Source organism: Anarhichas minor, unplaced genomic scaffold (assembly GCF_050575085.1).
Source record: "Anarhichas minor isolate MPS153535 unplaced genomic scaffold, ASM5057508v1 ptg000021l, whole genome shotgun sequence".
Taxonomy (NCBI): Eukaryota; Metazoa; Chordata; class Actinopteri; order Perciformes; family Anarhichadidae; genus Anarhichas; species Anarhichas minor.
Window position 1 is genome coordinate 4,589,191 of NW_027466467.1, and position 26,866 is coordinate 4,616,056.

General features: G+C 42.4%; 1 protein-coding gene across 1 annotated transcript in view; it reads right to left on the reverse strand.

Annotated features, from left to right (window-relative positions):
- Window positions 1–26,866, reverse strand: part of cntn4 (contactin 4) — an 85,767-nt gene that overhangs the window by 35,764 nt on the left and 23,137 nt on the right. The window contains exons 4-9 of the mRNA XM_076096384.1: window positions 21,019–21,222; window positions 17,745–17,847; window positions 16,258–16,442; window positions 10,994–11,133; window positions 5,531–5,660; window positions 3,359–3,509 (exon numbers count right to left, since the gene is read on the reverse strand). Of these exons, the coding sequence (XP_075952499.1) occupies window positions 3,359–3,509; window positions 5,531–5,660; window positions 10,994–11,133; window positions 16,258–16,442; window positions 17,745–17,847; window positions 21,019–21,222 (913 nt within the window). The remainder of the gene's footprint in view (window positions 1–3,358; window positions 3,510–5,530; window positions 5,661–10,993; window positions 11,134–16,257; window positions 16,443–17,744; window positions 17,848–21,018; window positions 21,223–26,866) is intronic.

A 26,866-nucleotide genomic window follows, 5' to 3' on the forward strand; every position in this document is an offset into this window, starting at 1 on the left:
AATTGTGAAAACTGAGAAGATCATACTTGTTTAGGATATTGCAATGATAACATCGTAATGCTTGTCCGGCACTTTATAGCTCGGTTGTAAAGGGATGTTAGTTGTTTAATGGCAGAGGCTGATGCCTGAGACCAAGGGGTTATGCAGTATGGGAGATAAGAAACAATCATTGCGTGCATAAATGTGTCTAATTTGCCTAAAGGTTTGAAGATTAGAGCAGTTCTACCATTGTGTGTCTGTCAAACCGTAGCTGGGAGTCCAAAACAATTCCAAAATACTTAAAATCCTGAACTGCCTCTATTTCATTATCTTTCTTCCTCAGTTTGAAAGTGTCTGTGACTGGGAGCTTACTGATCGACAAACACACAGAGACACTTTTATTTTTTAACAATCGGAGTCAGTTAGGCAGTTAGTGTGAAGCCAGAGTGTCCCCTGCCCAAGCAATCTGTTTGTTTGGCTGAAGCAATACTTTGTGTTTGTTCCACCACAAATAAAGCAGTATCGTCAGCATACAATTGTAGCCGAACTCTTGTGCCACACAGATGTCAATGAAATATAGGTATAACAACAAAGCTCCAAGAAGTGATCCTCGTGGGATGCTCATTTGATTTTCACGGTATTCAGATTCACACACCGTGGGTGTGTAAAGGCCTTGAAAAATAGTTTTTCCAAAATGTTGTTTTTGTCATGACTAGGTCCACACAGAACAAAAAAAACATAATTCTTTTTCAGAATAATGTTTGACTTGTCTGAGCTTTTGCACTGCAAACAAATGCATCAACCAATCATGTTAAGCGGAAAGGACTTTACACTATAGCGTAATATAATGTCAAACCTTAATTCCAACTCCTTTCAACCTTGACTAAGACAACTAGTACAAGATCCTTTCATTCCATTCTTACCTTTCACAATAAAAGCCTTGGAAATATACACTGCGTATCTCTTTACCGAGGGGAAATTTATTCAGAGCAATTTGCTAAAAAGAAATTCATTAAATTAGCATACAGCAGAATTTACCTCAGACAGAGTCCAGAGAGACTCAGTCAAAAGGTTTGTCCTCTGCCTGCACAAATCTATTCAAATCTCTTATTGAAATAGTGTCGCAACCGTCCCAAATTTGCATCACTGCCGGAATGAATAGTTTTGATGCGAGTATGTTGCATTTTAATGTTCTTGATTCATCACTTTTGTTTGGGTTTGTTTTCCTAAGTATGTGTAACCTCTCCATTTTGTTTTGGACTGTACAGCAGTTTTTTTAGATAATCATATTTCAATATGTCTTCCGAACAAAGACAGAGTTACAGAAATCCATCTACTAATTGCCATCATCGTGATTCTCTGAGTGCAAAGAACTCATCTAAATCTGCAGTAAAAGCATCTTACAGTTACAGCTTTAACAAAAAAGAATCCCCTCATTTTAATTATTCTAGAGTAATTAAATAATAACACCTAAATGATTCAACTCTCGATTCATTAATTATTTATCACAGCAGTTGGTCATTATGTGATTTATAGTCAGGAATGTGTGAGAGCTTTGAAGGACAAGTATATGCAGTGGTGAAAAGCATCACAAAGCATCCATTTAACATTGGGGACGAGCAATTCCATTTTTGATTTATCACTTCAAGAGGGCGTCACAACAAAGACAAATGTGAAATCAATCCTCGCTATGAATTCAAAACAACAGAATCGAAGTGGTCCAGGTGGTGAGAGGCTGAAACGTGTGACGGAGGTGCCGCAGGGCGAGTGAAGGGCACCAGCGGCGAAACCACTATGCAAATTCCGCGCCACTTTGTTTGACAAGCAACAACACCGCTTTGTATATATGCAAAGCCTGGCAAGACACTGTGCACACAGCCCTGCTGTCAGAGCAGAGTCATGCTAGAGCGGTGACACCCAATGGATGACCCCTGCCTGCAATGAGGCCACAGGGCCAGACTTTACGCTTCATTCGGACGGATGCACACACAAACACTGGCAAAAGCTATCCCGTGTAGCACACAACACACATCTCAGGGGTCAGACGTGGCAGGACGCTCGGATCGCCCTCAGTTCCACTGAAACTTGCTGTCAGAAGTTGAATAATTTGATTTCTGGATCCCCACTGAGGTGAAACGTACTTGGTTAGCACTTTGAATTTACTCAGCAGCCGGTCTGTTTTGGTCAGTGCTAAAGATCTGGAGATAAAACACTTCAAACCCCATAAATCATTACTCATTTAGTCTTCATGCTGATTTTTCTCTTAGCTGTCCCTGACACATCTGAAGAGGGCATCACAATCTCTCCGTGGACATGTGGCACTAACATGCTGCAGTGACTGGAGGCTTTTGGTGAAACATTGATTCTGAATTAAACAAAATGCTTAGCTCACTGACTGTTTGACTCGTGAAAATCTTGCGTTGCATTGAAAAGAGAAGTCAATTCATCCCTATAAGACATTATATTTTAAGTTGAAGTATTTATGGGGCATTATGTTCTGATAGGGGACAGTAGAGAGGTGACAGCACAGGGGAAGTACTCACCCGTACTCAAACCTGGGATGTTTCTATTACATAAACAACATTAATAAACTCCTACACTACCAAGGCACCCAAATATATACGGGACATTTTCGATGGAGCAAGAGTACAACAGCTTTTCAAAATAAACTTTTAACGTAAGTTTACTTAAACTATGGTAAAAATAAGTCAACGTTGACTTGGTTTCAGACAAGACAAGTACAGCGGCCTCCTGGGTGAAAGTTCAGGTTTGTTTGTTTTCATACTGGAGTTAGTTGAGAGCTTGGTGCGTCTCAAACAGATGCTAAAGTGCGTCGGTATCAGACACCGATGGCCACTGACGTACGTGTTGTTTTGGATAACGGCGATGAAATAAGAACCAGGAAGTACAGGGAGTACTAGATCCACATGTCGGACAGATATAGTGAACAGTGCAACTTTTAGGTTGCCTCAGGTCTGTTGCCATTAATGCTAATAGTGATTAAAAATATATCTTGTGGTAGTTACATAATATTTCACTCTAGATATCATTTTTAGGGAAGTGTACTTTCCCTTAATGTATGCTATTATGCTTAGTGAAAGGAGGATTCTGATCGAGGTGGCAGTGAGAATCTCGTCCAATACTGCAACCAGCTGAGGGCCACGTCACATGACTTAAACTGAAGGTTGCATATTGAAATGTGAAACAAGATGGTACATCTGGAAAGAGTGTTGTTTCGCATAATATGTGTCTGTATTAATACTCGTGAACTCGGCCACCGGGGATCCGTGCCTGGCTAAAAGTAATGAGAACATGTGCTCGGAGAAGTCCAGCCACACAGCGGAAAGCAGAGCAAAAGATGTGCGAATGTTTGCGTTACCTGTTACTTTCTCGGAGCGGCTCGCTGCTCTTCCGCCAGGAGATCACGCCCCAAGGAGACATCTTGGGCTTGCACTCGATGAGCGCATCTCCTCCAACCTTCACCAGCGTCTGGCTCCTCAGTTGGTTGTGAGAGAAATCTGGGGCAACGGCTGAGACAAGAGCAGCATATTAAAGCCGGGCGTTTGTAAAAGCATCACATCTCTTTTCCTTCAAATTATCTCCAAGTATCCGATGTATAATTCATCTCTAAAATGAGTTCTTGAATACACTGCATTATCGCCGTGGGTAATTCTAAGACTCCATTACATTCTTCACAATCTGAATAATTAGTAATCAAAAAGCTTAACAGCAATGCCCACAATTGATGTTGTATAGTTGAACAGACTTTATTATTATTCTCAACAGAGACAGAAATGTCTCGCTCTTTAGTGATCATGCCCAAATAACAACTTTCCCTGGCTATAAACCACTTTAAAAGATATTAGCCCTTTTCAAAAAGTTACTGTCTTTGACACTTTTTCTTTTTTGTATTCTCCACCTCCAGTTTGACCACTACCCTCGGCTGTGTTGAGCCTAATTCCTATCAGCAACATGATCAGGACGAGACACGCTAGAGGTTGAATAGCGAATGAGAAGCCGCTGCTCGCTCAGAGTGGAGAGCGACAGGCTTGACAGGGCAGATGGGCGAGGCTGGCGAACAGAGCAGCACTGGCATACATCACTGTCAGCCGGACGCATATTCGTCTTATAATTAATGCTTTTCAATTAGTGGCCAATGAGAGAGAGGGGCCGTAGGTCATCCGGCGGTATTGAGTAGAGGAGGAAGACGGAGCAAACTTGAGAACAAATGCGGTCGAATGTATGCTTGCACACGCGTCTCCATGCCAATGTGAGCGTGCACACAGACGGGGTTTCTAGAGATCATTTTGCAAGGACATTTCCAGGGATGACCTTGCTGGTGTTCTTATGAATTACATGAGCCATTACTGCCTGAACAGCAATAACAGAAGTGGACAACAATTTTGCCTACTGACAAATCTAGACTGAACTTTACATCCCTAAAGGTGCGATTCAAGGTTAGTAGAGTTTGCTCTTATCAGTTTACCGCACCATAATTTAGCCCCTTTAATCACATCCACTGTGAGCTACCGCTACAAAAGTCAAATATTTGATGTCACGCTGTGGTCCATTTTACCTCATCAATGCAGCATTGTGTACCATTAGCCAGTTTTCAGCCGATGTTTGACTCACATGGGGTCGGGCACTCATTCATGTTTTAACCCGAGCTTCTCATTTATTACTTTCAAACTCTCTCTCTCCCTGCATACATTAAAGAACATTGCTGATCGCTAGAGTTGAATCGCAAAACCTCAAACCTTTGCATGCAAAACAAGCTAGCACGTGAAATTTAACAACTGAACCAAACATGCTAAATAATTAACTAATTATTCAGCTGTTTAAAACAAGTTGGGAATGGGAAGTAAGCGTTAGTAAGTTACGTGACTTTCCACAACATAACCCGACGCAGCCTGTTCAAAATACTCTTGTCCATAAAGTACCATTTGGACATTGCTGTCAGTTTTGGGGAGGTCGGATTTATGGCCTATAGTTTTTGATCCTCAGCTGAGGAAAATAGGACAATTTTGAAATAATTTTCCAGGACAACACAAGATTTTCCAGGACATTCCACTTTTTTCTCTCATTTTCCAAGTGTTTTCAATGACTGGAAAATTGGTCAACTGTTTTCCAGGACGTGTGGGAATCCTGAAGTACCATGGATGTGCAAAGAGAACTGGATACAGCGTTGAATGTGGTGCCCGGTTCATTCCTGAAAGTTGCTCAGTGGCACTTGTAGCAAAAGAAATTTGACTTCAGAGTATAACTCTGGATTTGGATGTTAGTGCATTTTACTTTCAACTTTAATGACCTGATGACTTAAATAAGGACTATTCAAGTGTTCGTACTGGGATGTTGATTTACTTGAATGAAATCATCCGCAGATTTACAGACGTCTCTTTCCCATTGTAAGGGCCCAACCAGTGGCATCACAAGATGGACCTTGATGTTGTAATTCCACGGTTTGGCCACTATGTCGAATTTACACATACACATACACATACACATACACATACACATACAGTAGCCTACACACACCGAGCCGAAACCTTACCTATAACCCGGAGCTCTGCGTTGGAGTAGACCTCGCCGTGCTTATTCCCAGCCACGCACTGGTACATTCCTGTGTCGGACAGGGTCAGGCGACTGATTGACAACGCTCCGTTGGCCACCTGTATGCGCTCCTGTGGACATAGAGACGCACACCTTTAATACACCTTATTCCCGGCACTCATCTACATAAAACCAGCCAGCCAGTGGGGCCAGTGAATTATGGTCTGGAAGTGACAGACGTGGCAATAAATCTAGGTTTTCATCACTAATGGAGGGAAAGGCTTGGGTGGATGGAGGCAGGCTAGCAGAAAATGACCCTAATCAATCTGCATGTTTATGAGAGGGAAATAAAACCGTGCCCTATTTATATCTGCGACTGCACCACAGGGCCTGTTTCCCCTTCAGCAGGAGGAGGGGATAAGAGGGGGAAGGAATATCGTAACATCTGAGGTATAATGCATTGTGAAAATTGCTTTTCTGATAGGTATGCCCCCATACATACTAAGTGCCAGCATACATGATCAAGCTGTGTACCTCCCCTTCATCTGTTTGGACGATCGTTTTTTGCCCGCCTGGGGGTGGGGGGTGGGGGGTGGATCTTGCCCGTCAGTGAGCCATCAAATTAAGATCTATTTAAGGACGGCTGGGCCCAGTGAACTAAAAACTCAGTGCATCTGTTGGACATTTAATCCTCGATATAAGTTTATCTCTCTGAACTTGGGCTTCGCACTCGACTCCCTCGCTACAGCATTGGATCCCTGAGCAGTTTTCATGCATCTCTATGCGGCTGTGTCAGGTCCTGCCTCCGTGTGCCCTTCATCTCCCGTGTCTTCCTCGGGGATCACCCATAATGTCATCACACATCCCACAACCCATTTCCATAGGGGTGCCTGAGCGACCTGAACCGGATTCGCGGGGGATTAAGGTACTGTCACATGAAAAGGGAGACTGTCCTCGACTGAAGGATCACAAGCTAATCCTGTGTTTGAGCAGGTTTGCGCCTGTAATTTCCATAACGCTCTGCGGCTCTGGATGTGCAGGGGCGAACATCCCTGCTGGCAAGGGAGGCAAATGGTGGCGTATATCAGTCTGTGCACGGAAACACTCCCGTTTATGGCTGCTATTAATTAAGCATGACGTTCCTCTCAAATCAGCAGTTTTTCATGCAGGGACCTGAGGGGACCATCTGTACGCCTTATGCTGAAGGAAAATGATTGGCAATGTCATTTTCCGACAACGCTGGGTTGATTCGTTTGACATAAAGCTGTGAAAACACGTAAGAGAATGGTAGGATGAAAGAGTGCCGTATATGGTTTAGAAGAGTGAGCTCCTTTGGTTTAATTGCCGTCTACAGTTATCTTCCTCAGAATTACTAATAACTGGAGGCCTTTGTGAGAATGATGATCATTTTACAGCTATAAAAATTCAAACAAGCTACATTTCATCATCATAAAGATATCAATCCACTATTGTGAATGTGGAAAATTATAATTGCACACAAAAGGAGTGAATAAGCAACCTTAAATTGATTTTCATCTCCAAAAAGATTATTGGTGCTCACTGTGAAAGAAATCAGCAAATTCTCCACACAGAAATATTTGATGAATCTGCTTCTCGACATGCTTGTGCAAGAAAGAACCTCAAGTCGACATGAACTAAGCTCAACAATGGCTTTGCTAAAGCAAGAACAAAAGCTCTGAGCTCAGCCTGTTTGCTCCACTTGAGCTCAAATTAACAGGGGAAGCGAGGGAGTGTGTGTGTGTGTGTGTGTGTTTGGGGGGAGGGGTGTATAGGACTGCCAAGTACTCTTTTACTTAAAGGGATAGTTCAGGTGTTTTGAAGTGGGTTCTTATACATAGTCAGTGTATTACAGTCGGCAGTCGGCACGCCCCCAGTTTGGAGAAACAGACAGGAGCACAGAAGTGAAGCAATATTCTGTCCGGTGCTGGTACTCCTGTCCGTTTCTAAAAACTGCCGCCATCTGCATTCATCTAATGTAGGTAATACACTGACAATGAGCTCATAAAACCCCTATTCATAACACCCAAACTATCCTTTTAAGTAAAAGTAGCAACAGTGTAGAAATACTGTTACAAGTGAAAGTCCTGATTTCCTGATTTTATAATCTAATTCAATATTTTTTTATATATATTTGTTCAAATTCGTTTTACATCCTGAAAGCAATCAATGACTTAAATTCTCTGACAAAAACAAAAAGCCGGTGTCTGTGGCTGTCACAGGTTCATAATAATTTGGGGGTGTGGCATTGGAGAGAGGCCTGAATGGACGGGCTGTCGGTGTTGCAGACTTTTTGGTTCGATTTAGAGACTTTTGAAACTAGAGGCGCTACTTTCAGTAAAAAAGAGTCGACGACGCTGGGTTTTTCAGTTTGATCATTTTTTAAATCTTGCGTACTATTGTTGGTTTCTCAAGATTAACAACCACAGCTTTTAGTACAAAAATCTACTTAATATACAAAAAGTAAAAGTACTCATTACACAGAATGGTCCATTTCAGAATAATGGATGTTATATTATTGAATTACAGTCTTTGATATGTTACATTAAAGCACATTGCATATTTTTTTTATTCCCAAAACTTTGAACCTTTCACATCCTCTAGAATATATTCTTGCACATTCCTGTCTAGCTTTTTCTTTTTGAAACACTTACATTGTAGATATTTGTTCATTTTAAATTAGCAGTTTTGATAGTAATACTTTTCCTCTCTGGTCTATGCATCAATACACCAAAGCAAATTCCTACTTTGGAATAAACCATATTCTAAATCCGATGCATTCATATGTACAATAACATAATTTAGCAGCTGATAAAGGTGGGGATTATTGTTTTAAATGATATATACTGCCACAGGAATTTCACCAAGGGATCAATAGAGTCTTATCTTTCTCTATAATTATACATCATTTATTTGTTGATTTTGTATTATTAATCTGAATCTGCTAAATATCTAGTAACTAAAGTTATGAACTAAATATCAAAAGTACAATATAGTACAAAGTAGCAGAAAATGGAAATACTGAAGTAAAGTACTTTTACAGTACTTTAAGTTTAACATTACAGTCCCAACAGGAACTACCACACCATGTGTATGGTGGTCGCACACTGATTCAAGTGGATTAATCCTGTTTCACGCTGGAGTTTCCCCTTTAATTGCAAAGACACTTAATCCTGCAGCCATTGTCAATAACGCAGCAGAGAGTGAGGTCCTTGAGATGAAAACAGCCACAGGAAAAAGAAGCATTCCAATAAACCATTGCTATTTCCACACAGGGCAGTAATACAAAAGCATCAACAACAACAGGAGTCTCATAATCCATAAGGGCAGAGCGCAGCATGTCAACTGGCCGTCCAACAAAGAGACCAGTGATTGCAGAACCAGTCTGAGAGGTACTATTATTAGAGGGAAACACTAGAAATAGTTGGGGCTCTTCAATATTTTACATGACTGACATTGAATAATTGAATGCACCTATACTCCGCTATATATATCACGACTCCCTAGAAATCCACTGTACTGTATAGTCCATTTCCCTAGCAATAGATATGGCCCGTAACCTGAGATATTCCCCTTCCATTATTTCTTTGCGATACCTGAGCTTGCGTATACCGACTACCGACCAATAACGGTGTGTTTAAAACAAAAAGTATGTCTATTATTATTGTTTTTTAACCGCAGTATACTAGTAATCCTTTATGAATGTGATATGATTGCTATCTCTGTTGTATGGCCTGGCGCAGGTTAAACCCTTTGTAAAACATGACCAAGTGTGTGCAGAGAAGGAATGCAACTGATATGATCTAGTTAGACAGTGAGTCATACCTATAAAAAAACCAACTTAAATGAACAAATCTGGGAATAAATAATACAACTCTCAACAGACATGTGAAAGGTGAAAGAAACTCTGATTTCTTTATTTCTGTTGCTCACACTTCTAAAGCTGTCAGCGTAAATAAGTTCCAGTGAACTATACAATCAGAAAGGTCTCAATTGATTCGGCGTAATAAATAACAACAAATGGTGCGTCCTCTCCCCACTGCTCCTTTACATCATTGACCTTTCCCTCTTCCACTCATTAAGCCACTGTGGTTAACGGTGGCATTTCAAACAATGTACCACCTTGGCTGATTAATCCATTCACCCATGCGTTCTGAATATATCCATATATTATATTTATGTTAAGGGAGGAGACAGAAATCAACATTCATTGTAACCTTTAATCACACATCCATTGTGAGCGTGAGCGAGGTGTGTTTGTAGTTTCCTCCTGTTTTTGAGGATGTCTTTTAAAAGCAGTCGCGCTTTCGTTTGATGCGTTCGGTTCAGAATGGAACGAGACAGGAGTAGAGGTGAGGTCAAATTCACACAAGGAACTGCGATGATACAGTATGCGTTAGAAATGCGCCCAATATTTACACATTTTTAAGAAACGACCAAATACGACAAACTAAAAATTCGTGTTTTTTTCACTCAGAAAAACAGGTGGACTGTCAAACACAAGAGTGTTACCTAATAAAAGGTTCTGATGAAATGTAAGCCATCGGCTGAACAGACTGTTGATTATTCTCCCCTGATAGCAACTGTGCTGTTGTTGTTTTGAGCGTTGCCTCTAGTAACAGCAACGACAGACCGGGTTCATTCCAACGACATGTATTACATTCAACTGATCGATATCCTCTGCTTTGTTTTGTCGCCTTTTTTATTTTGCATAATGAAGCAAATTAACATAATGCCTGTTTATTTATCAGGTGCGAGCTGCGCCTCGGTGGCCAATCAATCTTCCCCAAACAACCTGGCTAAAGATCCGATATAATAATAATCCAATATGATGAAGGAATATAGAATTGTATTTTTTATTTTTTTTTTGCAAATGCCAACAAGTTAAAGTTCGATGCACAAGTAGGCTGGCTGTAGCCAATAATAGGCCCATCTCTCGTCATTAAATACATAATGGGGGATTCAGCGATGGCAGGGAGCGGGAATGAAAGGAGGATATAGTCTTTATATAGAGGACCTTACTTTTTCCACATTTGGTGGCACAGGATTAATAACAGCACTTGGCAAAGAGAGATTTAACAGAAGATTAGAGTAGCTCTTACATCACTGTGCTTTCCAGAGGAGCATGAAATACTCTCAGCGCAGCAAAGCACAGCAGACACAGTCCAATCGCTTTCAACCCAATGCCGTTTTGCAGGAGTGAATCGTATATAGCATATTGCTGCACAGGAGGCGCCGTGTTGTAATGAGGACAATATTACATGCTAATTACTCGGCAAAGCTTGAACAAACATCACAATAGAGCGTTGAGAGTACAGTACATGGTCGCTCGCACTCTTCATTCAGAGCGCGCGCCAGTGAGCGTCCGTGCCAAGAGCTGCTGTCGGAAGTCTGACCTTGGGAGAGGAACTTTATCCTCGATTCTAAAGACGGCGGCAGATCTCACCTCTGCAGGCTCCAGGTTCTCTCCATTTTTCATCCACCGGTAAGAAGGCTTTGGCTTCCCCGTGGCTTTACACTCCCACACCAACGAGTCATCAATGAGCTTCTGGGCATCTTGGGGTTTCTCGATGAGATGAGGAGGGGCTGGAGGAAACACGGAAAATACGAGAGTCGACTCAGATATAGATGGTAACAATGTTTATATGCTCATCAAAGTCGCCTTCAATTAATTACCGTTGGTGATCAGAGAGCAATGAGGCTTTTTATCCAGTAGCGAGAGCTTCATGTGCTGTTTTTCTGTCTGTCAGGCTGCATATTTATACATTCTTTTTGGGGCCCGTCTCAATCCCCAGTTTTGTACATCCTCGACTCTTTTCCTACTTTCCTCCGCTCACATCTCACGACTAAGATGCGAGGACAGAGGAGTCCAGGCAGCAGGCATTTCACGTGACACATCCTCGCATTTTAGAGTGAAGCCAATAAATATGAAGTGTGGCACAGCTGCATCATCTGTTGCTTGTTTTGTCATACCGCTGTACATAACAATGTTCATGCCAACTTATATATTTACTATTATTTAAAATCACAAAGTAGCGTAACGGGACAAGAATTTAGATATGTCATATATTTTTTAATTAACACTTACAGACTTACCCTAACCATGACTGCTACCAGCCTAATCCTAACCCTTAACTTGTTCATACCTTCTCCCATTTTGTCCCAATAAGGACAGCGAATCCCCACAATGTGAGTGTGTAGTCAGATTTATGTCCCCACAAGACCTCTAAAACGAGCCCACACACACTGGCACACATACGGTTGAATGTGGGACTTTTAATCCCCTCATTTATTGCTACTAATTTAAGGTGTGGAGTTAACAAAAATGATGAAAACCAGACACATATACACGAGGGTGGCTTCTGGTGCCATAAAAACGCTCCATTCGATCCAATCTGACTAACTGATGGTATAATTATACAGGAGGAGAATTGATTCCTTGCTGTGCCATGCGAGTAACTCACTGCTAGCTAATGATTGAGCCCCCCCCAAAAAAAGCGGTACATAAAACTGGATCAGTAAAGCTCCCTCTGCGTAATGCTCCGTACATTCTGGATGATGTGTGGGTCAAGCTACCATCGCCCTATATCACACAAGGCCAGTGGCGGGACAAGAGTAATGGCCGACCGCACTTTTTCCATTCTGCAGATCTCCACCTTAATGCCACTCTCAAGGACTCACCTTTGTGGTGGCTTTTCAGTAACGGTACAAATGCCTGCTCTAACTGGCTTAGGCTGTGGGAGGGATAACACAGCGAGAAATTCAATCACTGCAAATGCATCCCCACATTATATCTGTGTGTGTGTGTGTGTGTGTTACAACTTTTGTGCATGTGGGTGTTCAGAAACAAAGAGCGACGGCAGATTCAAAAGAAGTGGACGTGGAGACCAGAGGGGGGTATTTGCGCGGCCTTGTGTATTTATGTCAAAGGCCTGCACGGATTCAACATCAAAGTCCGTCCAGTGTCAGAGACACATTTGTATTTGTGGATCATGTGACGTACTACAGGCCTTGTGAGATCCCCCCCTTTGGCGGCGGTACAAGGTTGGCTGAGGTCGTTAACACTTAACTTGTGTGGACGCTGTGCCGTTGCCGTCTGCGCCAAGAGTGAAAAAAGGGTGACGTGTCCTTTGACAGAGAGCTGAGGCTTCTGTTGTTGTTCTGTCCTGCTACAGAGGAAAGACATTAGGCCTCATGCAGGAACAGATTCCCTCTTATGGATTAGGATTGGTTCTCATTTTGTTACGAGCCATTGATTTCTGGGTTTCACCAATTCTATTTCTATAGTTTCAAGTTTGAGGAAAATATTACAAGTTTTAGAATAACTAGTGAATGGACTAGTAAATAAATACTATTGGTCCATTGATCCAAATGAAGACTACAAAACCCTTGGATGATATTGCGTGTGTTCAGCTTCTGAATGGCTTACATACTGCTCTCTGATGCTTTTTGATTTTACAGTGACACCAGTAGCACAAGTACGCTTTGCCCTTATCTTTAGGTGGCGTTATCTATGATAATGGATAATAAACAATCTGCCACCCGCCTCCAATTTATGATAAAAGTGAATGGTTTTGAACATTTACTGCATCTGGAGTCTCTTGTTTTTTTTTCTCAACAGAAAATGAAGGGAAAATATTAGAGAAAATGAACAAAATGTTGCTGCATGAGGCCCATTTACTCTCAAACAATGTGATGTAAGATCTATGTGACCCTGAGCTTTATTGCAGTTGCTTTACCTTTAAAATGTTACAAAATAATAATTAATTCACATTCATAATGTATAGAAATCTATTACAGCTTTGATGTATGAGTGTTTAGAAAAGAGCCCACAGGGAAGAAAGATGGCAGGAAGTTACTTCAAAAGACTCCAGCATCCTCATCATTAAGCATCACATCCGTTCATTCTACCGCAATCCTCCATCAGAGCCTGGCTGAGCCGCCCCACCCACTGCACCTTCCAGGACTGCATTGTGGTCGTAGTGTTTTTTCTTCTACTTCTTCTCCTCCTCGCTGACAGGGTCCCTCACTCCATCCCTCAGCCCGCTGCCAACGTATCGACTCTCAGTCAGCGCTTACCAAATGAGAGCCGGCAGCCCATCTCTGCCTGCACCGGGGCCAAATCGCACAGACAATCAGAACAAACGTCAAGTGGCTAAAGAAGGAGGGGAAGATGGGAATTTGCCTTATCAGTGAAATCACCGTGAGATAATGCAGCGGTGAAGTCTGCAGAAACACGGACGTGAGTACAACGAGGGGGGGAACTGACCTGTCACAGCTTCACATTTACTTCCCCCCTCCGAGTGATATCGACATCAACAAGGGAGCAAAAGCACATTTCATTTATTTTTCTTCCCCTCGAGCGTTTCTGTCAGAGATGGAAATTTAACAAGAATCCTCGTCTTTGGCTTGAGTGGTAGTTGAACACTGCTTCCAATACAGACTCATGAAGAAAGACGGTGGCCAATTGGACCCAAACTGAAGAGAACTTCTGTTGCATGAAGATACAATGAATCTAATTTCACCGCGAGCTTGAATGTGAATGTGATTGAAGCTCCTTAAGCTTCGGTGCAGTTATTAAATTCCTGTCTCGGTTTCAGTCGAGACGAGAAGGAAACATTTTAAATTGAAAATGCAGCTCCTTCATATCCAAAAGACACTCAGACCCCCCATTCCTACTGCATTAGTGGGACTCACGGCTACATTATAAAGTGTGAGAAGGCTTTAAAGTGACCACGGTGCCACCGCAAAGTAACACCTTCATCTCTCCCATTTCTAACACAAAGCCCGGCTCACTGCAGCGGGCTTGGATGCACAAGAGATACCCTTATCGATTCCCCCATTGGCTTACACTGCTGACGAATGTCTCAAAGGCTTAATTCAAAGGCAGTTCAAAATAAGATTACTGATTTTTATCACCTGGCAGCAGACAGCAGGAGAGAGAGACAGAGAGAGAGAGAGGGAGAGAGGGAGAGAGAGACTGACAAAACACATCAAAAATGAGAGAGGAGCCACAGCTCAGAGGGACAAATCAAGCCTTGGTGGATCACAGCGTGCTCCCGGGCTGTTGGGAGTGAGTGAGGCGAAGGGCTTCCAGGACTGTTGTAAATCATGGCAAATTGTTTAATGCCTCAAATGAGTTATGTTTGACAGCTGACACAGCACGACCCGAAGGGGGGAGAATCAGAGGGAGGCAAGCGGAGGGCAATCGAGGTGGGAGGAAAATCCACAGATTGTACAGAGAGCGAGCTAACAGCTTGGACAGATCAGTCCTGGTCATATTGTTCTCAACATATACATGTGACGGCATTGTTTCATTCATGTCATTGGCGATTATGGCCAGTTACCAAGAGAGGTAAACGGTTACAGTGTATGGCTGTTTTAAACTTTATGGTCAGGGAGGGTCGCTAACTTTGATTATTTACGGTGTGGATCGACAAACATTATTCATGATTCTCTCCGTTCTCCCTGAGCTTCAGTCTAGTCACAAAATATATGACCGTTATATTCCACTATCAAAGTTTAACTCGAAGATACTCAGCCTGCGTCCCAATTCCATAACACATCACAGAGCAAAGGTTTTGTTTCAACATCTGGGGACACATATGAGGCGAAAGCTTCAGATAGCCCCCTACCTGTCAGCCAATCAAACGCTAGCATGCTAGCTCGTCTTAGAGACGTAGCCTTTGGGAGAGCACATGGGGAATATGACTTCACTCCGAAGATAAGGCAAACTAGTTTGCTCAAATATTGGTAGGGACAATTCTGTCCTCCTAAAGTATTATATACCGATATTATAATACATTATCATATGTCCATATGCAAACCTACCGCCTTGGTCCTAATCCTGATGACATATTGTTTGCAGTTAGTAAACAAGAAAGGAATATAAACAACTATAATACTTGACATCTCGTGAATTTGCTAATTTTTCTAGTTTTTCAGGACTTGTTTACCACTGTTGTGCTATCTAGAGAATTCATATATATATATATATATACACCTGGCTCTAAATTGGGATGTTTAGTTGAAGCTAATAGATATATTGTTAATAAATACCCACTTTAGACAGGACATCTTTACTGTCAAAAGCAGATTAAGGTTTCCATCAAAAATTAGTTTTTAGTTTTTTTGTCTAATATTTGACATTTATTATGAGCAGATTATTTTTCTGACGTTTTGCTTTGGAATGGAGTGGCAGTAGATTTCATGACTTCTCGTACCTGAACTCAACAGGTGTAACTACTGGAGGGACCATGAGCAACAATGAGTGGAACTACGAACCCCCTTCCGGTCGTTCCAGATGCTGCAGCGCGGATTATGTCCCTGACATATGTGCCACAGGCCTATGTATAGTACATCTACCGGCTTTAATCTCCAGTCAAGTTGGACGTCAATCATGATGCCATCTGGTGGTACCCAATACAGGGCTCGCCAACAAGGTCGTGTCCAAGGGCTCAGCATCATCCCCATCACTCCTTTAATCTGGATCAAAATATTAGAGGCATCATGGCTGACAGCCTTTAATCATTTTGATGTGCTGTTAAAACCAGCCTGCCTCCTCGTGCGCGCCACACGAGCCTCTGCCGATCGCCGCCGACTGCTTTATAAGACCAGTTGTGTCCGCTTTCTGCTGAATTTTAGTCTGAGCAGGTCTGACAGATGTGGTTGCACGCTGGTCAAATATTCATGCGTGTCAGGTTCACCTACCATAGAAAGAGAGCTTCCCTTTCACCGTGTTCAATCCCCTGGAGTTTTCCGCCACACACTCGTACGTGCCGGCGTCCTCCTGCTGGAAGTATGGGATTTCCAGGACGCCGCTGGCTTTCCTCATGTCCACTTTCCTGGGGAAGGATACACCGTCCACTCTCCTCCAGCTTATAGATGGCACCGGGCTGTGAGAAGAGGCATGGAGGAGTGTAACCATCTGAAGTCACAGCTTTACAATTTCCTGCTCATTGGTAAACAAAATCATCAACATGTGCAATTCAAATCCCTAAATATCTCTACAAACTCAAAAACATTTTTAGAATTCTAGTTCTATATTGATTATTGTTTGCCAAAGAATTGAATCGGCTAAAAGCGAACTGTAAATACATTTACCAAACATGTCCTCATACCTTGATGGAGCAGAATTAGAGCTGAATCAAAGACAGTATAAAGTTAAAAAGTATTTAAAAAAATGCAGAAACCACCAAAAATGTATTCGAATCCAGAAGTGTCTTAAACCTGCATTCTTTCTAATGGCCATCAGGGGGCGCCTCCTCTGGTTGTATAGAAGTCTATGAGAAAATGACTCGACTTATTACCTCAGTAAACACTGTAAACATGAGGTTATTGTTGTTGAGATTAATGAGTTTAAATGATGGTCCCATTTAGAGTAAAATAGACAGTAAAGCAGGATATGCTTTGAGGCGTGGCTACCTTGTGACGTACAACTTTAACCCTTTCATGTGTTCTTGTTCATTGTTTGGTTGTACTTCGCTCCTCTCTCTCGTGTCACTTCTGGTCGCAAAAAAAACAAGATGGCGACAGCCAAAATGCTGAACTCAAGGTTTTTATAACGCCAGTCCACAAACCAATGGGGGACATCCTGACGACTAAGTCCACTTCTTACATACAGTCCATGCTTGAAACTAATTACTATCAGACAAAAGGCTTTCTTCATACACACAATCTGATTTTAACTCACAGACCCTTACTTATTTGAGTTAACGTCCCAAATGTCCCTTAATTTGCAAGATTAAGGAGAGATTAACCTTCAGATAGGTCATAAAAATCATTAATAATTAATGCAACAGCAGGCTGAGGAGCTCATCATGTAGGGCTTTACTTTGATTCTTAACAACCCAAAATATCTTCTTTTTTTTACATGATAGTTGTAACTATTCCATATGTAACATTCATAAGTAATGTTTAAGGTGTACAGTTAAGGGCTATTTAGTAATCTAACGTTTAGCATATTATTCTAGTCCTTCACTTTGGCTACATCGTCTTACAAATCCAGGTATTTTAACTGATGTTTACACTACAACACGTGCATTCTAATTTCTCATATGTGCAACTTGAAACACATTTTTGCAGAAAAGCGGCAAGAAACATGAAATATATATATATATCCCAGCACTCTTCTGGTAATATTTTTTCTTTTACATGCGATTGAGCATGCTGAGCCTGACACTGACGAGTGGGCTTACTTTCCCAGAGCGAAGCATTCCAGCTTCACAGTGGATCCTTTGGCAACATGAACGACCTCTGGAAACTGAACTTCAATCTTTGGCTCGTATTCACCCATCACACCTGAAAGAGAAATGCAAATGAGCGTCAGTGTTCGTGCAAAGAGAAAAGAAAAAGTTGTATTTCTGATTTGAAACTCCAGCTTAACAACAACAAGAAATAAAAGACTGGAAATATAAACACAAGCTGTGGCTTCTGCTGTTGCTACACAGCTTCTGAAAACCTTTCTTCGAGTACAGCCACAAACTGGAATGTTTTTCAACTTCCAACACCGTGCAATCTGAGCAGCGCAAAAAAAATGCTCTGCTCTCAGCGCCGTCACAGAACGCTCCCCCATTGAAAATAATGAGAAAACGAAGGCGAAACACAGATCTCCAGCGGACGTGCAACACGCTGATGTTGAATGGAAAAAACAACAACAAAACCAACATCTTTGAGAATTCACAGATGGTTTGAGCTTTTACATCCAGATGAGTTTCATCTTGTTGTGTAGTGCTAACAGCTATGAACCAGAAAACGGGCCCATAAAATCCCCCTGGGTACCACCACTGTGTCTACAAAGCATCCCATTCACTGTCGGCGAAGCGGCTCTGGTGGATTATAATATTGCTGCTGTGCATGCTAAAAAAAAAATCTCTCTGAATATAGCAGAAGAAGGGAATGTGGGCTCTCTGGTGTTCTAGCTTTGGGAGAGACTTATTCATGAATCAAGACCGGAGTGTCTGGCGGCACGTGCGTATTTTTGTCTCCCCCTCAAATCACACTAAGGTAAATTATATCAATGTATTTATAATGGGTGTCATTTCATTTCTCCTCGCGGTGCCAAAGCCAGGGTGCACGACATCGTATTTCGAAGCCCCTCTCGTAACAATAGATTTTCCCCCCGTTGCTGTAATTCAGGGCTGTGTCGCACAAATAGCTCTCGAGGTGGAGGAAACAGGCCAATTTCATCTCGTTGATTTGGTGAGGCATGTGTTATCAGGATGGCTCCCCGAGTGACTGTGAAAGCTAATTCAGATCCTTATCACAACTGTCTCACACTGGAATGTAACCACAGCACTATCACCCATTTTAGGCAGACAGGTGGAAGTGGACGGGTAATTGTCTCATACCATAACCTTTTGTAGGGGACACCTGTTTAATGTGCCCCCCACCATCCTCCCCCTACCTGAGCGCCCCCGTGACCGTGGTGGAGCTGACGTTTTGCTGCTACACCTGCTGCCTCGGTGAAATAAAGGTATAATGAAAAAAGAAAGGAGGGAAGCAGGTGGGGAAAGCGTTCAGGAATTGGGTGGAAAAAAGAAATCTCTCAAATCAGGCCAGCAATTCACAATCCTGTCTCTCATCCAACGGATGGTGAGGTAATATGTTTCTGAAATTACTTCTACATTTATTCTTGAATTAAAGTCTATATAACATATGATGGGTCATCAATGCTCAAAGAATGTCGTCAACCCAATTGGCCTTTTTTCTTGAAACTACATTTCGGAAAATAAAAATCTAGGAAAACAAAAAAAAGCATCGTAGTGGAGTATGTAAAAATATCATCCTCGAGGTTTGTATAATCTTAATTTGGATCAGTAGACCAATAAGATTACTTCAATAATGGAATCGTTATAATTGATCTTAAACATAAGATATTTATGCATGTTTATATGTTCCTCAAATTTATAACTCTTGTTTCTTTGTGTTGGATGAACAATTTGTTGACTGTGAAAAGAAGTTGTTTTTTCTTATCTCGGTAGGAGTGTTCTCGACCAGTCGTAAAATGTTCTCTTACCTCAGAGAAGAGCAAAAATAAAATACTGGTGAATCCAGAAATCAGTGGGTACTAACAAGCTAAGAACACATCATGAATATGAACAAGAAAATAAAGACATTTTATCTTATATCACTTACTGCATGAAGCCCAATCTTGTGTTATGTCAGATACTAGATTTTGCTAGTTGTCATGTAACCGCCTTAACTTTTCTTTTCCTTTCTTTCTCTCTTTATTTTCAAAATCAGCCTCTGGTCCCCAATATTGCAAGCTGAGCGCTATATTACTACAGCTCATAACGTAGTGGCAATATTTATTTGTTTTTGAGGTATCAATTTGTCAACAAACATAAGACCTCCTCTGAACCATCCATAACTCATGAAACAATGAATTGATGCTTGGCAACACAGGGTCAGGACTGTATATAGCCCAGTGAAATGGTTGACAAAAACATTAGAAATACTTTTTGTGTTATAAACTGCTTATACATGTTTAATGAGGGGCATTAAAATAAAGCGTTACCACTAATACTAATAGTATCAGTAATGGCTTCCAAGAAAAAGGCCTCACAAGGCTGTTTGATAAGAACTAGTGTTCCCTCCTGGGAGTCTGTTTGTATTGCATCAGAGCTGCTGTACTTAATTAACCCAAAGACATTTCAAGTGAACTTTACATTTAGCTTCATATTTCTTGCATTGCATTATATACGGTAAGGAACACCCTTCTAGGACAGAAGCCTACAATCAGATTACTTGCTGACAGTGACCTTTCCTCTGGCTGGCCTTGATAAGGCCTTGAGAAGGCCAGCCTAAAGCATCAGATCCACATGTTAAAGGACATTCTAAAATTAGCAGAGAAGGAGATAACTGCCCTTTGAATTTCATTTGTATTCCTTGAAAACCATTTATTCTACTTTCAGGTATATACCAACAGAGCAAGTTCGGCTTTTTTGTTTATCACAACCCAAGACCCGACCAAATTCTCAGCACTGCTATAGAATATCAACCATTTGATTCAAGTGCAGGATGGAGAAGTTTTTTTTTTTTTGTGCTAATAAAAGTAATGAAGAAAAACACCATCCAAAGACATCATGACAGTGGCAAGAGTTAAATGTACAGCTTAGTAAGAGAGTAAACTGAGGTAGAGGTGTATCTCATATCTCCCTGTAACCAAACATGGAGATCTAATGGAGGATTTGCTGTGTGCCGATACAGATTAAAGATATATAGGCAAAATCTGGGAAAGCTAAATCATCTGGAAAACCATGGATTTGATTAATCCAACTCAGTACGATAAAGAGGCAACATTTGCATCCAGATTAACGCCCCAATAAGAAGATACTGTAATTAGCAGATTGTATAACAATGTGGCCCAGTTAACCAGGACACGCTTCCATCAGTCTTGTGTGCAGTGGTTGTCAGCGTTTGTTTCGCAGGTGGTTTAGTGCAAGTAACGTGTTCAAAAGCAGAACTCACCGTCACTGCGGAGCACCAGTGGAGTGAGCGGACCCTGGACTCGGGTCTTTGTGACGGTGTTGGTCACCACGCAGGTGTAGTTGCCGACATCTGAGGGCTCCACCTTGGCGACGTACAGGTTCCCCGTCTCCTGCGAGATGAATCGGCGAGTATCCTGCTTCACAAACGTCGGGTACTCGTTAAAGATCCAGGAAAACATGAGATCTGTGGAGGAAGACGGAGAGAGAGGATTCTCACATTAAATGAGACTCAGGGAAACCGAGGTTGGGGGGGGGGGGGGGGGGGGGGTTCTGAGATACTTCGGTTGCGGTAGAAGTGGTGGCTTGTGATAATGTAATGTAATGTAACATAATATCACTATCATATCATTGTCTACCACAGCCACACCACATGCTAGCCAGCTAACGGGTAAACTCAGAGCAGTTTATTCTGGTGACTAGCGAGCTAAAGCTTGTTACTTCCATCACTCGCTCCAAACTCTCCAAATTTGACAAGAGTTGTACGGACACGCTGATGCCATCACAGTCATGATGCTAAATGTTTTGTATTTATGGGAGAGCCGGCGTTTTGTGGAATGACATCTCAACCGTCTTAGAGGCACCAAACGGGAAGTGGGGCATCACGTTGGCAAGTACCTGTCAGACTGTTGAAATGAATAACACATTGCTGTAGTTTAAATGTCAACCTTTCCCCCAATGCCCCATCATTGTGTTGGGAGTATTTAAATGAGCCGGACACACATTTTGACGTCTTGATAGACACGCACAAAAAGCTTTCCTTCTTCCTTTGCAAGACAGAAGAGTAAGTGTATGCAGTTATCTGATTCATTAGGCTTCCATCATGAGATGCTTTTAAGAAAGTGAACAAATTATAAAAATCAAAGGCCAGTCATTGAGAATTTGATAAATGAATGATAGCTTTGTAATTACGGTACTATGTAACAACAATTAATGACTGACTGCTACAGTGGATTAAATTACGTAATTATGGGACTCCATTAACTTGGTCGATAAGCCAATTCAGTGTAAACCAGTGTTTAAATTGAAACAAATGTACGGCAAAATGTGAACAATGCAGGGTTTTTAGGAGCACAATGTAACAAATACACATTTCACAAAAACCCGCTTTAAATCACTGCCATTGACATCACTGTCACGCTCACTAGTGCCATAACTCAACCGCAGACACCATCTCTTGATCTCGCGTGCAGAGACGTAAGAAATGCGATGCAGAAATAATCGCGCAGTATCTGAGAAAACAAGACCGAACCTCATATTGTCCAGCAATGAGCATCATTTCACAAATGCAAACACGAGATGTGCTCCGCATATGTGAAGTGAGAGAAACACTGTATGTTTGTCATGTCCCATTTTTCATAATGTATGCCTGTATTTGTTGGAGAAGTGGATACAGTATATCAGTAACCTCTAGGGGTTATTAAGAGATCTACTCCTGGATAGTAAATGAATCAAACCTGAACGTTGAGACATGATCTGCTGCTCTGGAAGTTTTGCAGAGAGCCTAACTGACAGGCGTGCACTATTTCTCCTGCCGAGCTTAAATCATACCATTTGCTAGCGGACCAGCAATTAAACAAAAGAGTCTTGGAGGAACCCCTCTCGTCTACCCTTGCTGCTTGGTGGCCATTTATCACAGCATGATCCCACGCTCCCCTGCTGGCCGAGAGGAGATGGTACCGCACTCTACGGGAAGCGGTGGAGGCGGCCCGATCGGCACCATTTGCGGCTCAGGCTCGGGGTTTTTGGCTGCTGCGCGTGCCGAGCTGAGCGCAGAGCGATGGCACAGCAGAGGTCCGCGGGGACAAGGGACACTTCAAGGCAGGATAAGGCATGTTGTTTGTGTTTGTTTCCTCTCCAGCTCTTTCGGTCCACGGCTGCACCTGCTCTCGTTTCTATGCTTAAAACCCGCATGACTACATGGCACAACATGAGCCACAGAACCCCGCAGAGAGCGGAGACATAATGAGATGTCTCCCGCAGCTGGCCGAGCAGTCTTCAAAAAATCATCCAGGGCATTGATTTTATGGGTTACACAATGCTCCCTGACATAAGAAAGGGACATCTCAAAGACAAAGTGGGGAGGGAATCCAGCTGCCCTGAGTGTATTATGACTCCTGCCATGGCAACAGATAATGAGACTTATTTGTATTATGATGACAGCAGCACAAATTAACAATTTAGGTTGTTTTAAACTATAGTCTGATGTTGCAAAGGTCTTTTCAAATCTGAAAATATACAATGATTTTGATTTTGCACTTTGTAAAATGCACCTCTAGCCTTTATGGCTCCTTCTGCTCTGTCAAAAAGAAAAAGAAAAATATTTTCTTTTTCCTAAACATGATCCATTGTAGCGAGGTTTGCAAAACTCCCTCAAGAGTTCTTTGTGGTTTCCCTCCAGGTTAAAGACACCTTTGCATAAGTCACAATGAATAAAGCTGCTTCACTCACAAAAGGAGGCAGAGGAGCAGCTTCAAAGGACAGGCCTCACTGAATATTCAAAGACTCGAACAAGTCGCGCAAGTCAAACATGCCCGTCTCCTTTCGCGGTTAAGATCACGCCCAGACTGATTTGAGATCGTTTAAAGATGGAGCACCGGGACAAAGACGGTGGGCAGTATTCCCAAAGTAGGTCTATCATCCTTTATGACAGCCCAGAAAGGGAAAGACTCTATCAGCTTGGGGGGCACCTGTGGATGGACGCGCATACAGTTGTGTGTGTATGCTGTCAGCCGAAATGCTGCTCTGCAGTGTGAGCAGGTAGTTTCATGAAGACCAGTTCGAATGAATAAATACATTCTTAAACCAGAAGGGCGACCCCTGCTTCGAATAATAGCAGCCAATTGAATGGCCGTTATCAGCCTCATAGATATGGGTTAGATGGGGCCTGCAACACCTAGTAGGCTCAGAAGACAGTTATCATTTATTGACATTGTTGATCACTAATGTATGCAGGATGAATGCTCAGAGCTACAGTCCAAATCGAGGACATCTCTAATTTGTTGCGGAGGTTTCTCCAGCTTCGTAAATATGGCATCATGGAAGCCAACAACAAAAAGACGAGCACCGCTTCTCCCTCAAACTGTTGATTTAAGGTAGATAAACAAAATGCAGCGTGTGTGACAACTGAACAAAGTCACTGTGAAGCGGAGCAACTGCAGTAAATGATTGCGACCGTGTCGACTGGCAGGCCCCGTGTGTATGTTACAGTCAGTGACGTCAGCCAGCCATGTCTTGTAATGTGATTAATTTCAACAGAGTACAGACCCTGGCCTGCTTCTCTTCGTCCTGCTGCAGCTCTAGGGCACAGCCAGCCACTGAAGTTCCCTGGAGGGGGAGGGGTCTCGGCCCCTACTGCTTAAAGCATACATATTCATTTGGACACATACTATAATCATAAAGAGCAACAAAAAATATCTGTTTTTGACAAACAAACAAAGCAGCCATCTGTCAATACAAAAGGACGTCTGCGGTTTTACTGTTGCATCAGGGGTTTTTGGCACCATGATATCATCAGCATCAGCTGCCTCATCATTTCATATTAATAATACATGTAAGAGCACACTGACAACAAGATGCATTTTTAATCAACCAATTACAAATCAGCCAAACAACACGGTGGCGGACACCACGGGTGGAAAAGCCCCAAAAGTCAACTGAGAAAAACAAACTCACAATTCGATCGAATTAGGATCTACACTTTAGCCGATTTGCGAGAGCGTCTTGGAAAAGGCTGCCTCTATGCACAAAAACACCCCCCACCTCTTCAGATAAACTACCGTCGCCCTGTGTTGTGTTGCTGAGTGCAGTGCTCCCATGTCTGCTCCAGGCTCCACGAATCCTCTGTCCTACCGTTTCCTCTACAGGACCGGACAGGATGCACATGCTCTGTGTTCTCAAAGCCTCGGGTGGGAGCAACAAACAAGTGATTTCAGTCTTGAGTGCCCCTTAAAGGTCTTTCCCCATTAGAAAATAGAGGTCGGCAGCATTAGGTCCGCGCCTAAACACAGTGATCGTGTAGCACAAAAGAGCACGGCTGGGTCACGCTGGCAGCCCATTAAATGCGGCCGGCTTTGAACGAGACAGGAACTGACAGGCGCTCAGCATCCCCTCGCTGCCTCTGATCCACGGTGGCAGACAGGAGGTTGAACTGGACCGCACGTTTGGGAGAAAACACACATTTTGGAGTTGTGTCGTGGTTTAGAAAATACGACTCGTATTGCGACCAGGTTGGGATAATCCATTCCCCCTTCCTCTGAGTCTGCAGATAGTAATTACCATATATATCTGGCAGGCTCTGACATTGGCCTGTCAGATGGAGAGTGAGTGTGTGGATGGCGCATGGAGGCAGCACGCCGCTCTGCCTTTGTGCTGGGATCAGGACTGGCAGGGTGTGTCATGCCTGATCTGCACTGAGGCTGTTCTTTATAGTCTCTCCACTGTCGACTGTAAGAGCAGGTAGGATTGCTGATGACACGGGTCACATTAGAAGACATACAGTACTGTGCTCCTTTTACTAAGGTGACGCAGGTACCGTAACGGAGCAGCACAGTTAACGTTAACGGAGGTTGCATGGAGTTTCATTAGGATGCGTTCGTGCTCTTTCGGTTGGAACAAAACAAGATGGTGACAACCAAAACGCACGTTGGCGACGGCCAAAACTCGAGACTTCAAAACTATTATCCAAAAAATCAATGAATGGGTGTGGTCACAGTGACTACATCCATTTCTTCTATACAGCTTATTATCCCAACACTAGATCAATGTGTGTATTGATCCGTTTTTATATTTTACCATGGTATCGATTTTATCGTGGTTTCGACTGCAACATTTCTGGTATCATTCCTTGTGATCAGAGGTTTTAGAGGCCAATACCTCTACTTTTATTAGATTCAAGTTGCTGTTCACTTTGCTTTTACAGACAGTCACACACTTTATGCAAAGTTATACTCCCTGGGGCGAATTTTACAAAAGGATTGCTGCTTTTACGGCCACTAATCCTGCACAAGACGAAAAGAAGCCGTGTTATTCTCAAAGCACCCACAAAGGGTGAGATGCACTGCTGAGCAAATAACGTCTCGGTGCTCCTGTGCTATTTACGCGTCTTTAAATGAGCTAATATGCAGATATGAGTGACATTGGCGATGAAGAGCTCTAACATTATGATCTTGTGTACTTGTCTACTTGTGTAGCATGGCGGCGACATCAACAGACATCAGCAGAAGTCACATGACTGCAAGGCATCTATAGAGATTTTTCCGACGATTTGTTATCATGTCAAACTAACCATTAAAACCAAAACAAGTAGAGCAGCCGTGAAGTCAAACTTGGAACAATGATAGCCAAAACAAAAGTCAAAGTCAAAGTAAAAGTTAATTACAATCTGTCTATCACTGGCACTTTAACCTTCGATGTGTAGTGGCAACTGTAAATTACTTTAAAATATATCGCAATGAACACAACAGAGACTCATCCGAGTGTTACAAAGTGGCTTGCATCATTCTTTCAACAGCGAAGAATGAGCGCGCTGGGACTTATGGGACAACATGAATCCTCAATGGTCCTGCACTCACGAGACAGCTGCTTACAGTGGTACAGCTACTGTTCTGCTGCAGGTGGAGGAAAAATATACTTTTTAACAAGAGCAACAACAAACACACTTTGAGACACCTTCCCACCTTGGATTTTGAATTTTACAAAAATAATCAGCACATGAAAAACTTATATAAATAACCACAATTTGCAGATTTAAAGTAAAACCTAGTGATGATTGCAGCTAACAGGTGTCCTTTGTATTCCAGAAACTTGATCACTCCTTGTGCAGCAGAAGA